The sequence below is a fragment of the Ceratotherium simum genome, chromosome 28 (assembly GCF_057802395.1).
Source record: "Ceratotherium simum simum isolate JZ-2026a chromosome 28, ASM5780239v1, whole genome shotgun sequence".
In the NCBI taxonomy this organism is placed as follows: Eukaryota; Metazoa; Chordata; class Mammalia; order Perissodactyla; family Rhinocerotidae; genus Ceratotherium; species Ceratotherium simum.
In genome coordinates this window covers 39,109,911-39,125,960 of record NC_141927.1, presented here as the reverse complement: position 1 = coordinate 39,125,960, position 16,050 = coordinate 39,109,911, and the positions used below count along the sequence as shown (strand labels likewise).

At 41.8% G+C, this 16,050-nt stretch overlaps 1 protein-coding gene across 4 annotated transcripts in view; it reads right to left on the bottom strand.

Moving 5' to 3' along the window:
* Positions 1-15,273, bottom strand: part of POLB (DNA polymerase beta) — a 30,258-nt gene extending 14,985 nt beyond the window's left edge. The window contains exons 1-5 of one of the 4 annotated variants that reach the window (XM_087418581.1): positions 15,046-15,273; positions 14,649-14,706; positions 12,287-12,353; positions 2,126-2,200; positions 1,459-1,535 (exon numbers count right to left, since the gene is read on the bottom strand). In XM_087418581.1, the coding sequence (XP_087274707.1) occupies positions 1,459-1,535; positions 2,126-2,200; positions 12,287-12,353; positions 14,649-14,706; positions 15,046-15,106 (338 nt within the window). In that variant the 5' untranslated portion in view covers positions 15,107-15,273. Of the gene's footprint in view, positions 1-1,458; positions 1,536-2,125; positions 2,201-5,340; positions 5,424-12,286; positions 12,354-14,648; positions 14,707-15,045 lie in introns of those variants that run through there. The other 3 variants (XM_004441203.3, XM_087418582.1, XM_087418583.1) reach the window with 3 other exon arrangements.
* Positions 15,274-16,050: the final 777 nt, after the last annotated feature.

The window sequence follows — 16,050 nt, the reverse complement described above, 5'->3', positions numbered from 1 at the left end:
CAGCTAGGTGTCATAATACCCATGTACCTAATCATAAAACAGACATACAGGCACCGGAAAACTATTGATTCATTCAAATGAGATTTACTGAGGGGCTACTATGTGTCAGATACTCTTCTAGGTGCTGAAAATATAGCAAGAATAAGGAAAATAAGAGCTCTGGTCTTACCTATTTACATTCCAGTGGGTAGAGAGAGACAATCAATAGATATGTAAACAAGAAAAATATCAGGTAGATGAATTAAAATAGGGTAATATGACAGAGTGGCTGGGTCCTATTTTAGATTGGGTTGTGAGGGAAGGCCTCAGAGATGATATTTAAACTGAGATTTTAATGACGTAGAGCCTTCATACAGAAACTGTGTGGTACAGAAACTGATATTCATATCAGGAAGGCAATGCAGTATAGAAGCAATAGAACTGAACTGGGAGTCAGGTGACATGGGTTCTAATTCTGGCTCTGCCATAGCTATCTCACTTTCTGTATTCAGTTTTCTTGCCTGGAAAAAGAGGATAAGATAACAGATGCTCTCTAAAACAACTGCTAACATTTTATAATGTCCTTGGGTCCCCAACGAGTCATGCTCATTTTCAGTATACTAGGTTTAAGAATTTAATATATTTTAGAATAACTTTCATCAAAATGTTGCCATTTAAAGGAACAATCATCATACATCTAAAAGAATGCCTCATTCCATAAAGATGAGAATTAAGTAAAGCATTACAGCCTTAATATTTCAATGTTAATCTTGACTTTGTCCAATGTCAAAGAAGCCTCCTTTGGTGCTAGCTCAAATTTTAAGATAAAGATTCTTTCATTAAAAAATATTTGGGTGCTTGGGGCTGGCCTGGTGGCGTAGTGGTTAAGTTTGTGCACTCTGCTTCGGCAGCCCGGGGTTTGCGCGCGGGTTTGGATCCCTGGTGCAGACCTATGCACTGCTCATCAAGCCATGCTGTGGCGGCATCCCATATACAAAGTTGAGGAAGACTGGCACAGATATTAGCTGAGGGCCAATCTTCCTCACCAAAAACAAAGAAAAAAAATGTTTGAGTGCTTGTTCCAAATTCACATGCTAGGTGCTATGGAAAAAAAGCTTAAATGCTTAAGATAAATATCACGCTCAGAGAGGCAAAAAAGGTAGAATCTGGAAGGATTGATAAAATGTACACAGAACAAGTGTTAGTCAAGTTAGAGCAAGGAGCGATTACTTCTGGCTGGGGAATCAAACTGGTGTCATGAAGGAGGTAACATCTGCCTTGCATTGGGCTTTTAAAGTAGAGGCAGCATCTGAAGAACCAGCCTCAGACACATAAGATATGGAAGAGTGAACTGCATGGGCAAAGGCACAGAGGCGGAAAGGTACAAGTTTTGAAGAGAAACAGCATGTACTTTTGTTTGGCTGACATAAAAAAATAAAACTACCCTACTACTGTGTCTGCTTAAAAAATAGTTCTTACCCAATGCCACTAACTCGAGTCAGGAAATTGATGGATGAACTCGTATCATCCTGCCGAATCTTTAAGAAAAAAAAGGTCTAACAATGATTTAGGAATGCTTTGAAGACTCAAATGATCTTATTGGAAATAATACCAGTTTGCTAAGAGATCTGAAGAGCCATTTACATTTGCCTAGATAACTTGTACAGAAGTATTCATATATAACTTCCATAGTTATAGGTGAATAAAAGCAGATGAAGATGTCTCATCCCTAATTTACCAAACACTTAAAAGGCTTATTCATAAAAGACCAAAAATTATATAATTACTATCATCAGGGTGAAATAAAACCATAGAAATGCTTGGGAGAGTTTAAGCATTAAAATTCTAAAAGATAATCTTCTAGTCAAAGTTTATAATCTCCCTTCTGAATAGTACTGAAAATAAGGAGCAAATTCCATCATAGGTGCTAATAGTCTCTTAAATGCCACATAAAATGAGTAAATATTTTATAGGAACAGGATGCAAATTTTTAAAAATAGAACTTAAAGCCAAAAACTCCACTCTCTCTCTTCCTACTGTCTCACTAGGGTGAGTGACATCAATCACCCTGCAATGGTGCTACATGATAGCTGCCATAAAGGCAACACTATAATCAAATAAGCAAACAAATAAGTTAAAATTTTACCTTTTCCAGTTTACGTAATTTTCCAGTCGCTAAAAACTCATCAATCTTTTCAGCAATTTTTGTTCCTACTCCAGGCTACATAGAAAATTAAAAACATAAAAGTCATATAAATATACTGCTTACAAATCACTAAAAGATAAAGTAAAAAATGGGAAATGAAAAACAAACGATTGTCACATGACCAGTTTTGAAACAAAGGACACAGAAAATTGAGCCCCAGTAAAAATATATTCTCCCAAAGATAAAATTTTAAGTGACTGACAAAAGAGAAGCCCTAATAAAACAATTCTAAATGACTCTTGCTTTTTTAAAATTAAGTTTTGTTGTAGAAAAATTAGCAAACATATAGTTGCTGAAGAAAAATACTAAAATTACTTGTTAACTTCATGACCCTGACAATTAAAATAACCTGTAACCTCATCATGTAACATCTGCTATATATTGACTTCTGTTTATATATAAGCAGAGTTACAGATATTGTGGAAATTAATAAACAGAAACTTCATTAAGTTGTGGTTGGGAGGCCAAAGGGGAGCTCTAATGCCCTTCATCAATAGCAGAGCCCAATAGGAAGAAAGACTTCCCCTTCTCGACCAGCAAGAAGCTCAGCCAATGAGACTGTCACAACTCAGCCAATGAGAAGCCACTACACCTGGAATTCTTTGCTTACAATAGCCCCCTCCACTTCCTCTTCCCCTCATAGAGTTTCTCCTCCCTTGCTGCTCCGGAACTTTCCCGTGCTCACCATGGTTGCAGACCCCGAATTGCAATTCTTTGCTGATCCCCAATAAATCCTTTTCGCTGGAGAAATAATTGGCTGTCTACTTGTTTAAGGTCAGCATTTTGGTGGCCTGTACAGGGATCCAGAGAAGACCCCCGACGACTCCAAGGCTGGTGAGTGAACAGGTGCGGTAGCCACAACAGAGCCCACTGAGCTGGCTGCTTTTCTCGCTGATCCAGGAGTTTCAGGGTAAGTCTTTCTCCTGGATCTGAGCTTCTGCCCTCTTTGTTTTTGAGACTCTCTACGCTTTATTTGAGATCTTTGTTTTTCCCTGTGAAATCATATTTCTATTTTTTTTTACCAGATACAATGTGGCATTTACTTTGTTATCCGAGATCTATTTCAAGGCCTTGTCCTTTTCTGGTCAAGGCCTTGTTTGTCTGCGAGTACTCAGGTGGCACTTCGGCCTGACTCTGAATCAGGCTGTTACCTGGAACCACACTAGCTTTCCGTCCAATTCCTTTTGGAACTGGACTGTTTCTACTGAAACCGTGCTAACCTTTGGTCCGACTTTCCGCTGTTTCATTGGAACTGTGCCAGTCCAGCCTTTGGCCTGACTCTCTTGGGAGCAGACTGTTCCTTGGAACTGCGCCGATCAACCATTAGTCTGATTCCATTTGGAATTGGATTGTTCTTTGGAATTGCGTTGATTCAACCTTCAGTCCACCTTACTGAAATCAGACTGTTCTGTTGGAACCGGCTGGTATTAAACCTGCAGACTATTTAAGCTGTTTGAGCTGTTCAGCTCTTTGATAACTATTTCTTTGCTCTAGAGTAAAACCTTCAAGAAATGGGATCCTAGTTATCTAAATATTTTGAGGGTGCCCCCCCACGGGAACCCCAGGATTCTGTTTAAAAACTTTGGTCATTCCTCATGCGCATTTCTAACTAAATGGACTGATTTAACCAAAAGTAACTTAGAATATCAATGGCCATTGTGGGGAACTTTTGAACTCCCCAAACTTACTTTTCTTAAAACTGACTGAACAACCCTAGCTCTGTAATTTCCAAAGCTGAATGGAACACCTATTTCCATTGGCATTTTGAGGCTTCCAGATGTTACCAGGAGTCTAAAATTGCCTCTTGGAAAAATAAAATTTTAAGATTAATTGAGGCAAACAAACGATTAAAGAAAGATAAAATGGCTTCTGAAGCCTCATATTCCTCCTACCCAGCTCCTTATGCTCAGGTTCCGCCTCCACCATCATCTTCCTCCTTCCCCTCTGAATCACCTACACCGCCTCTATATCCTCAGTTCCCCCATATTAACTCTCTCACTGAACTTCCCCTTTTCCCTGACCCTCTCCTCACTCCCTCTTCCTTGGAACCTATCAGAACCTGTCCCTTTAAAATTAAGCCTTCTGAGCATCCAAAGGCGAAACTCCTAACTTCTCAGGCTCCCTGGACTAAAGCTGAACCGCAAGCCATAGTCAAAGATTTTCCAAAGGAATTGAAGATCCTCACAGATCTGCAGAGGAATTTAATAGTCATTCAAACCTATCAACCCAGTTTCTCTGACATATCACCTAGTTCATATGCTTGTCAGTGAAGGCCAGGCCCAGCACCAGATGAAAACTGCTAATTGGAAAATCCTGAAAAGTCTCTAGAATTACAGCCAGGAGACCAATCTGCTGACCCGTCGCATGATCAGGCTCGGGCAATTGCTAGACAACTTCATCGGGCAATTCCTAGGGCTTTCCCAAAGCCTGTTGATTGGAACAAAATTCAGCCTTGTGCACAAAAACCTGATGAACCTGTTCATGACTATTACAATCCATTTCAGATTGTTTTTAAAGGAAATTCTGGTCTTCCTTCAGATGTTGGTTCCACACAGCTAGCGTTTAACTCCGTGTTTATTAATGGGCTGGACCGGGACCTTTCCCTTCTAGTAACAAGGACTAGGATGGAATGGGAGACTCTGTCCACTCCAGATTTGGTTAATCTGGCAAACCAACTCTCCTGCACTCTAGATGAGTCACCTAAAAGAAAGACTGCTAAAAATCTTAATCTTCAACTCCAGCAAACGAAGGCCCCTAAATGAACCCCAAAACCTCCCAGTTTCTGTTAATATTGCCAAGAGTCTGCACATTGGAAAAGAGACTGTTACAAATGTAAGTGCTTCAGACACCTTCAGCCCTCTAACCAGCCTTTCCAATGTCCTCCACATGCCCAAAGCTGGGGCTCCAAGGAACTACGGGGGCTCTTCCCAATCCTCCCTCTTAACTGGCTTGAAGAAACATTTCTTCAGACTGGAGATCAATCTCTTTCTGTCCTGACTCCCGAACCACACTCTCAGTGCTCAACTCCATTAAAATAAAGCAGCCCCTGCCTCGGAGTACTAAAACAGTTCAAATAGTGGGGATTTCTAATAAACCTCAACAGGTTCCTGTCCGAACCTATTCCCTTTTGTTTAGGCCCTTTGAGAGATACCCACCCTTTTCTCCTCAGTTCCTCCGCCCCTATCCATCTATTAGGCCAAGCCTTCTTGGAAAAGTATCATGCTGGAATTTCTTTCTCCTGAAAGGGAAAAATAATTCTAGAATTTGACAGTCATTATCAAAACAGCCAACAAGGTGAATTAAACAACTCTTTGACATCTTTCATTTGTTCCATCTCTGATGGTACTAGAGTTGATTCTGTAAACACAGATCATTTGTCCCTATTGTATCAGCTACCATCCTCCGTAGGGGCAAAATCTCCAACTGATACTGCTAAAATTCACAGCGCCCCTATCATCAAGATTCAAACAGATCTCTCAAAAACCTCTCACCCCCATAAGTAAAGAAGCCCTTCAAGATATAAAGCCCATAATAGAGGATTACAAGGCTCACGGCCTCATTATCCCTTGTACTAGTCCCTGCAATACTCCTATTTTACCTGTGAGAAAACCCAAGGACCAAGGATGAAGGTTTGTCCAGGATCTCGAAGCAATAAACCACATTGTTCCCCCTCGACACCCTCACTACTAACATCTGTTCCCACTAGAAGCAAATTCTTTACAGTAATTGATTTATGCAGTGCATTCTTTAGCATTCCAGTTGATGAAGGCAGTCAATACCTTTTTGCCTTCACTTGGGAAGGAAAACAATTCATCTGGACAGTAATGCCTCACATTTTTACTGAGAGCCCTTCTTGTTTTTCACAAATCCTAAAGGCTGATCTGGATGATATACAGTTTCCTAGGGGTTCTCCCTTGTTGCAATATGTGGAGGATTTGTTTCTTTGCTCTCCCTCCCAAGTCTCCTCACAGGAAGACACCATCTACTTGCTAAAGCTTTTAGCCTTAGAGGACATAAGGTCACCAAGGAGAAACTGCAGTTTTCCCAAATCCAAGTTCAATATTTAGGGCATCTGATATTAGAACAAGGGCTACACCTAGATCCAGATAGGCTTCATGGTACCCTGAGTTTCCCAAAACTCAAAACTAAGCGTCAGCTGTGAGGTTTTCTCGGGCTAGTTGGTTATTGCTAAAATTGGATTCCAAGTTTCTCTCTTATAGCCAAACCTCTGTTTTATTTTTTTTTTTTTTTTTTTTTTTTTAAAGATTTTATTTATTTATTTTTTCCCCCAAAGCCCCAGCGGATAGTTGTATGTCATAGCTGCACATCCTTCTAGTTGCTGTATGTGGGACACGGCCTCAGCATGGCCAGAGAAGCGGTGCGTCGGTGCACGCCCGGGATCCGAACCCGGGCCGCCAGCAGCGGAGCGCGTGCACTTAACCGCTAAGCCACCGGGCCGGCCAAACCTCTGTTTTATTAAAGAACAACAAACCCGACTCAATTTTATGGGAAGAACTGGACGACATAGCCTTTAGGAGAGTTGGATGAATCCACCTGCCCTTGGACATCCCAATTATCAGATTCCTTTTTTCCTTTTTGTATACGAAAAGGAAGGTACTCACCCAAAAACACAGGGACCACCATCAACTCATAGGCTATTAGAGCCAGCAACTGGCCCCTATGGCTCAGGGATACCCCCTTTGCCTTAGAGCCATTACTGCCACTGCCTTTTTGGTTAAGGCCAAGAAAATCGTTGCAGGATCCCCTTTAACCATTTTTGTAGTACTTCTCATGCAGGAGAAGCCCTCCTGAATTCTCATCACACTCAACATACTTCAGTCAGCCACCTCACCCCCTACAAAATCGTTTGTTAAGTGTTCCTCACGTAACTCATTCATGCTGTAATAACCTTAACCCTGCTACTCTTCTTCTCTCCATTACCAATGAAGTCCCTCACGACCACTTAATGCTGACGGATCACCTCCTAACTCATGATGATCTGCAGGAAACTGCTTTGGGTAATACCAACTTCTCATGGTTTACTGATGGTTCTTATTTAAAGAGTGACAGTGGCCAACACTGTGCTGGGTGTGGTATTGCAACTCCTTTTGATATCATTGAGGCAGCACCTCTACCTATGGCTACTTCGGCCCAACAGGCTGAATTATATGCTCTTACACAGCCTTGTACTTTAGCCAAGGGCAACACTGCCAACATTTATACTGATGGCAGATACGCTTTCAGAGTAGCTCGTGATGTTGGAATGTTGTGGAAGCAATGTGGCTTCCTTATTTCTAGCGGAAATAAAATTATAAAATGGCCCCTATGTTCTGGAATTATTAGATGCTATACTTACCTGCTGCTTTAGCTGTTATTAAGATCCTGGGACGTTCTAAACTTGACTCTCTAGAAGCTAAAGGAAATCACCTTGCTGACATTTCCACTAGGAATGCAGCCCTTAAAGGAAACAACAACAGCCAAACCTCCTTCTTGGTCAAAAGGGATATTTCCCCAAATGATAACTTGGAAAAACTAGCTAGAGAAGCCCAACAATTGGCTTTAGAAAAGGAAAAACAAGATTGGAAATTCAACAATTGTTGGTTTGATAAAAAGACAAAGCTCTGGTTTAGACCAGATAACGACCCAGTCCTACCAGAGACTCTAAAATGCCCACTCCTAACCACTGTACATACAATAAACCATTGGTCTACTGACAAAACGATAGCACTCATGAATCAATATTGGTCGGGAAACATTAACAAGGCTGCAAAAAGTGCCTATCTCACTTGTCCAAAATACAATCCAGAGAAGCCTGTTTGTACTACTCCCGGACATTTTAAACTGCCTAATGGACCATTTGAAGTTTGGCAAATGGATGTCATACAGCTTCCCCCATCTCATGGAGATAAATGTTTTAGTTATGGTTTATATGTTTTCCAACCGGACTGAAGCCTTCCCTTGCAGACAGGCTACTGTCTCTTCTACGGCTAAATTCCTTTTGGAAAAGATTATCCCTAACTGGGAAACTCCTTTTGAGCTTCATAGTGATCAAGGAACCCATTTTACTGGTCAGGTACTTCAACATGTCTGCACTGTTTGGCCGGTTTTACAACACTTTCACTGTACTTACCACTTTCAATCTTCCAGTTTAGTCAAACGCACCAACGGCATTATTAAGACTTAATTGGCAAAAGTGGTAGAGACCCTCCAAATACCTTGTCCAAAAGCATTGCCATTTGTCCTTCTAAATCTCAGATCCACCCCCTTTAGAACTCATAAACTCTCACCCTTTGAGATAGTCACAGGACACCCAATGCACCTGGCTCCTGCCTGTTTGGACCCACAGCTGATAAAAGGAGATATACTCCAGTATTGCAAAGGCCTAACTGCTTCTATTAAAAATAACCATGTTTTGGTAGAGCAATCTTTCACAGTGCACTCCGGGGAGATGAAGACCTTAAGCATCACACCTTGCAACCTGGAGATTTCGTCTATTGGAAAGACAGCTCCAGAAGGACTCTCTTCAACCTTGCTGGAAAGGCCCTGCCAACTAACCCTTGTGCCACCAAATTCCAGGGAACAGACTCTTGGATTCATGTGACACACCTAAAGAAAGCATCAAACCCTGACTGGACCTGCACATCATCTGGTGACTTAAAAGTAAAGATTTCCCAGAATTGAAGCACACAACATCTGATGACACAGCTTTCCCAAGACGACTGGACCAGGCCTGTTGGAAGTTTGTCTGCCAAACCTTTGATGATGACCTAATGCTTCAGATGATCTCCATCACCTATGATCTTGATAACATACGGACTTTAGAAAAGAAAAATGCCTGAGAGTTCTACCTTCTACCCTTCCTTGTAACTTGAATGTGACCTCAATAGGTTTCCAATCTGTGCACTTTCCCTCTGACATGGGCCAAGATACTCAGGAAAGGTCTTTCCTGGCATCAAGGGACAAAAGGCTGCTGAAACGGGAAAAACCTAACTTGATCAGTGATGAATTCAGAGAAAGATCTCTATCAAAAGGAGGAAATATGGAAATTAATAAACAGAAACCTCATTAAACTGGAGTCGAGTGGCCAAAAGGAGGAGCTCTCATGCCCTACACTGACAGCAGAGCTCAACAGGAAGAAGAAAGACTTCCTCTTCTTAACCAGCAAGACACTCAGCCAATGAGAGACTGTCACAACTCAGCCAATGAAAAGCCACTACAACTCAAACTCTTTGTTTACAATAGCCTTCCCAACTTCCTCCACCCCTGTATGAAAGAGTCTCTCCTCCCTTGCTGGTTGACTTTCGTGTGGCTCACCATGGTTGCAGACCCTGAATTGCAATTCTCTGCAGATCCTGAATAAACCCATTTTTGCTGGAAAAATAACTGGCTATTTGTTTAAGGTCAACAATATGTGTGTGTGTATATACACACATACAAAAAAAAAAAGAGTTTTTTCTTACAAAAACAGAATTGTACCGCTTTGTAAAGTGCTTTTTTTAACTTAAAAATATATCATGAACAAATTTCCATAACAATAAATACAACTACAATATCTTTCATGGCTGCATAGTATATCATTATATGAATGTATCATAATTTACTTAAATATCCTATAGGAGAACATTTAGATGGTTTCCAATTTTTGTCATTATAACAATGCGGTCATAAACTTCCTCTAGAACAGACATTCTCAAGCTTTTGCATACATCAGCATCACCAAGGGGACGTGTTGAAGTCCCACCCTCGAGTTTCTGATTCAATAGGCTGCATTTCTAACGAGCTCCCGGGTGATGCTGCTGCTGCTGGTCTAGGTACCACACTTTGAGAAGCACTGCTCTAACACTGCACAGTCCAGCATGGTAGCCACCAGCCACATGTGGCAATTTAAGTTTACATTAATTAAAACTAAAAATTCAATTCCTCAGTCACACTAGCCACATTTTAAGAGCTCACTAGCCATGGCTCACATTTACCGTACTGGACAGCGCTGCTCTAGACTATAAGCTCTAAGAGAACAGAGATCCTGTCTTCTCACTGCTTCATCCCTAGCACCTGGTGAATACCTGGCATAGAGGTGCTCAAAAATTATGAACTAAGAATCCTTGTATACATATATCTCTACTGGTTTCCTCAGGATAAATTCCTCAAAATGGAATTGCTGGGACAAAGGATACAAACATCTTGCCAATACTCTGTCACATTATCCTTCAGAAAGGCTGTAAACAACCAACACTTCGATCAGCAGTAAATGAGTGTCTTTTTTTCACATCTTTATCCACACTGCACATTATATTTGATAATTTGATAGGCTTTATATAGCATCTTGTTTTAACCTGCAACTCTGATAAGTACAGCTTTTTTTCATGTTTATAAGTCCTTTTTAGTTAACATAACAACATGTGTGCCAGTTATTTCCTACTGTCTGTTAGCCCCTAGTTCATCCCTCTATATTCTTGATTTATTTAATGTTTAAGAAGTGTCCCAAGACTACCGAATGCATATTTAAGTTTTGAAAATAGCAATTACCAGATAGAAATGAACAAAAGATTTAGAAAGCAGAATAGATTAGAAAAGGGAAACTGCTCAGGTTTTTCATTTCCTATATCAGAAGATACATTCTCACCTGAAGCAATGTAGGCCCAGGCTATTTTCCACCCCTAACATTAAGGAATAAAAGGCAAAACACTCATTCTGGAAATTCCAGATTTCTAGAATTATTGAAAAGCACTCATCACCAGAGAGTAGGTCTGTGATTCTTAAAATAATAGTGAAAAGGAATAATGAAAGATTTTTATATTAAGTCCAGTCTTCTGCAAAAGGAATTTTGGATACATTTGTGTTCTTTTTAGGGATATACCATAAGCTCAGATTTGGGATGAAATGCATCAGAACTTGTCAGAAGTTTGCCTCTAATAAATGAGCAGGCTATTTGCAATGAACATAAAAAAGGAAATTCAATAGCGATAAAAGGGGAAGAGAATGGAAGCAGAAACGGCTCCAGAGGTTAACACTGGGTCAGTTCACCAAGAAAGAAACTTAGAATTAAAGTCTAATGTATTCAGAACTTGCTTTGCTAGTCTATTTGAGGAGGATATACTGGTGTTGAGAACTGTTTATCGCACAAAGGACTTAAAACCTGTACACCAGAGCATAATTTGTAGTGAGCAATAAATTCAAGTGAAGATGTGGCACATAACTAATGTGGATAATCTGTCACTCAGTCATAAGATGTACAAGATTTATAGGAACGTTATGACTCTGAAAAGTGAAAATATAAGGACAGTTATGGTTCATACTCTTAAGGCTCTCATGAGAAAATTAAGGACATTCAAATATTAATATCTAAATTCTAGAGGACTTTTGTGAAACACAAATGGGTAAAGAATAGAAGAAGGTGATAACTGTCAGGACCTGGACTAATCAAAAGCCATGTTAGTTTAATATCTTTAACAAAAGATGAATACGATATGGTCCTTAATTCTGAGGAACTCAGAATCTTTTAGTGAGATTTAGAACAATCGGACTATCACTAGGTAGATTTTCCTAGCAAATTCTTAGCAATGTTAATACAAATTACCAAGAGATGTGACCCTCTAGAAATATAACACTACTAGCATACAGGGAAATTACAGAGAACAGGGCTAAATGCCATAATATACAAAGGAGCTTAATCACGTGCTTATTAGTAGGTATGATCTCTTTGGGAACACTAACTCTCACAAGTTCCTACACCTGGGCATCAGAAAAAAAACAGCTGGGGATCAGACGTGCTAGTACCACTCTGTCACCACACCCTTCTTGAGGACTAACACTGAAGCTGAAACTCAATGTGACAGTGAGTACAGTATATACAGCAAAGTAGAGGAAGAAAACTGTAAGTACGTATATCTAAAAAATTTCTAATCTATTCCCTCCCCCAATAAAGACACTGTGAGCTTGAAAAAGTATGCTTGAAACCGCATTAATATTATTTGAAGAAATCAGGAGCAGTGAAATCCTGTGTGGCTCAAGGCAGCTTCAGAGAGGCAAATTTAGTTTCTTGGAAACACACCAAATGTGTACGTGTGTGAACTCTTCAATTAACCTGCTCGCTACACTTACCAATTTCTTAGCTTCCGCTCCACTCTTTATTTTGTGTGGGTACTTTGCTATCACAGATGCTGCTTTTCTATAAGAAATAAAAACAAGGGAAAATCAATGAGAAATCCAGTGAGGTCTTAATTTGTCTTTAACTGGAATACACACATAAGCAAATATGCAGCTTACACTTTCACCAAGATAACTAATTTTCCACATCCACGTAAAATTTAAAAATTCAGATGAGCTTACAGACCACCTGCATCTCTAACTTTCAGAAGCATCTTGAAAATCCTCACATTTGAGGCTAATATGATTTTAATTGTATATGTAAAACTAGAGAGATTCAGGAAACCAGTAGCCTTCCTTTTTGGGATTAAGTGGAGAATATCATTAGGCCTTTTTTTTTTAACAGTAGTTTTTAGAAGCTGTTCATAACTCTCTTTCGTAAAAATGTGCCACCTAGTAGTATTCGACCCACTAGATGCCAAACTGGCTTATGGATGACTATTTTTAAATTCGTGGTTTAAAACTGCATTCCCCTGTGTCCTGAGGGGGTTCTTCTTTTTAGAACTGGTTCTCCCAGTTCTTCTTTCTTTTCATTGCTCTCATTTCAGTTCCGCATAAAGCAGCGACCTGTGATTCTTGCCCATCTTCACACATATCCAGCTCAGTAGTCTGGTGACAGACTGGGTACACCCCGGGAGCTCACTGGTGGGATCCTGTCTATAATTCCAATGCTAAATGTAGTTTAGCATTGATGCTGATAAAAAGCAGTAGCACGTCTAAGTCTAAAGCATAAATATTGGACAGTCTTTGGAGCCTTGGTTTTTCACTCTATTCTAGCACATATAAACCTGTAGATTTGGATTTCAACTTCTCTATTAGCGTATTACTGATGATGAGTCTGGAAAGGTAGGTTGAGGGCAGTCTGTGGAGGGCATTGTTTCAACAAAGGCAAGTAGTTCCAGATAACTGGCACTATGGGACAAAGCCTGAAAGGGAGAAGAATTAAATCATAAAAGGCCTTTTGTATGCCACGATGAATTTGGGCTGTATCAAGATAGAAAAGAAATATTTAATTATTTGATATGGAAGAATGACAAGATCAGATAACTATTTTCAAAAGAATATTTTGGCCACAATCAAGAGAAATATGTATCAGGGTAGGGAGGAGCATGCAGGGGTGTCAGGGCACCACCTGCTTTTCCAGACTTATTTCCCACTCAGACCATACCCCTTCAGCAAACTGAATTACTGACTTCCTAGAAAGTGTTATATCCCTTCATGTCACAGTGCCTTGCCACATTTTGTTTCCTTTCTCTAGATAGTTCTTCCTCTCACTTATTCCCTGATGGGCTCCTTTAAGACTAAACACCTCACCTCTGAAGCCTGCTGTGATCCTCAAATGTGTGGATGATAGTACAATTATTTTACACAGGAAGTCACAGGAGGTAAGGAAAGCAGGGAGTGTAACCAGTTTTGAATTATGTTGAATGGGAAAGGAAGCACGGAGCTGAGTTTAGTCTTGAAAGGGTAGAGATAAAGGTAATATAGGCCTAATTCTGGAGAAAAGTCCAATGAGATACAGATCTGGACTCACTGGAAGAGGTGAAAGAATAGAAGGTTGTGCATCACGAAGTCAACAGTAAGACTTGAAGGTAATGAGCCAGTGGTGAATGCCAGTGAGAGTCCAATAAAATGAAATGTAGGTGAGAGCATATTCAGAGGAATGGCAGGATGGAAATCATACTGCAATGAGCCAAGGAATGACCAGGGATGAAGAAATCCAGGCAAGGAACACAGATTATTCAAGAAGGATAACTGTAAAGTGGAGGAAAGACATAATGTGGCTAGAGGGTAGAGGGAACTTAATAAGATTGCTTCGTTTTGGTTTTAACAGCTGAGGGACTTGGGCATGTTTACAGGCTAAGGAGCAGGTGAATATGGCAATAATGGCTAGCATAAGGATCCTGGTGAGATGGACAACGGTGGGATCCAAAAAGGTGACAGGATCAGCCACAGACCAACCAGATGGAAAGATCTGATTTCTTGAGCCACATCTATTTCACAGCACAGACTTCATCCACTGTCTTTCATTATGGCTTAAAATCAAACTGCATTTTCAGTAATTCACTTCTGATGATGGGAAAAATACATACCAGCCTATTTTCAATCAGAATTGGGAACTGCTCAGGATTGATCCTACAGAGCTCAGCCCAAATTCTCCCAGAAACACTGCAGTAAGGTACCACCAGAGTCAATACCCTCAGTTCTTGCTCTTTCCTCCTCTTGCAGACGGTCCAAATATCCACTGAACCCTCAGCCCTGTTAACTGCCACACATCCCAGAACGCACGCTACCAGAGAATGCTGCACCGTCCCACCTGTAAGCATTGTACTTGTGGATAGCCTGGTTCACGTTCTTCTCAAAGTTGGCGAGTTCTGAAAAGGCAACAAGAGGCTCGGGTGAACAAGAACCACGAGTAAACAAACGAGAGCTGAGTTTCGCGGAAGGGGACGTAACAGCCTCTTAGGGGACAGTGACCCCCCGCTTCTACACGGGCCAGGCCACAGGCAGCCCAGGCGGTGACGCAAGAGTCCCCAGCAGGAGTGACAATCCGCCACCGGCCACGCGCGCCGAAGGAAGATCCGCACGGAAGACTCGCCGCTGCGAGGGGCCGAGCCCATCCCCCGGGCGGTCGGGACGTGAGAGAAGGAAGGGAAGGCGATGGGGTGGGAGGAAAGGAGGAGAAAGCCAGCGGCGCCCGGCCCGGGGCTGACCTGTGAGCATGTCGGTGATTCCCCCGTTGAGAGTCTCCTGTGGCGCCTTCCGTTTGCTCATGGCGGCCTGCAGCCGACGGCCGCGGAAGGCTCAGAGCCAGCGACTGGCCGCGGAAGGCTCAGAGCCAGCGACTAGCCCCGTCTCCCGGCTCTAATAAGGGGCCGGGACTTGGAGAGCGGGGCAGGACCAACCCAGCCCCGGCGAGGCCAGCCCGACCCGCGGAACAATGGCTGCCTCTGACAGGAGGCGCGGCGCGCGGCGAGCGTGGTGACGTCACGCGCCCGGGGCGGGGCCTGGGCGGGGCTAGGGCGGAGCTACCTCTGCGAGGGAGAAAAGCAAGCCTGGAAGGGTGGGACGGACCTGAAGAAGGAAGCTGGGCCAGAAGTTGGACTTGGCAGGGGGAGGTGGAAGCGTTAGAATCACACGCCAATGGGGTTCCTCTGGGAAGACCTGGATTCTTAGCCTGAGACATTACATCTGTTTTCCCGGTACGGTTCTCTGGAGTCCTCTCCCTAGAAGGGGAAACATAGGAGTCCGATTTTGACTCTAAAGTCAAAACTTCAGAGGGTGGAGTATATAAGATGGTGGGGTGGGGGATAGAATACTGAAGACTGCTCTTGTGCACGTACCAGAGCTGCAGAGTAATAGTTACTGAGTGCGGGACGTATTTTATATGTGATAAGAGGCAACGCCAGCGTCATACTTACTGTCAAAACTTTCTGTAAGAATATGGTGCAGTCCACACTGCAACGGAGTTCTCCTGTGCTAGGGTGCCGCAGGAGCCAGGAATGAGATATGCCAATAATAGGAAAGCCTCCCATACAAAACTTTTTAGCAGATATGCCAACCAATGTCAAAAGATATTTTATATTTTATTCCCCTCCTTTTTGCGGTAGAAGCCAAAGTGAAAAAACTACTAGAAAGGGAGAAGTGCTTAACCTAGATAATGAGCAATGAAACTGCCATTATAACATGACCTGTATCTGAGAAGTTTACAGTTCTGC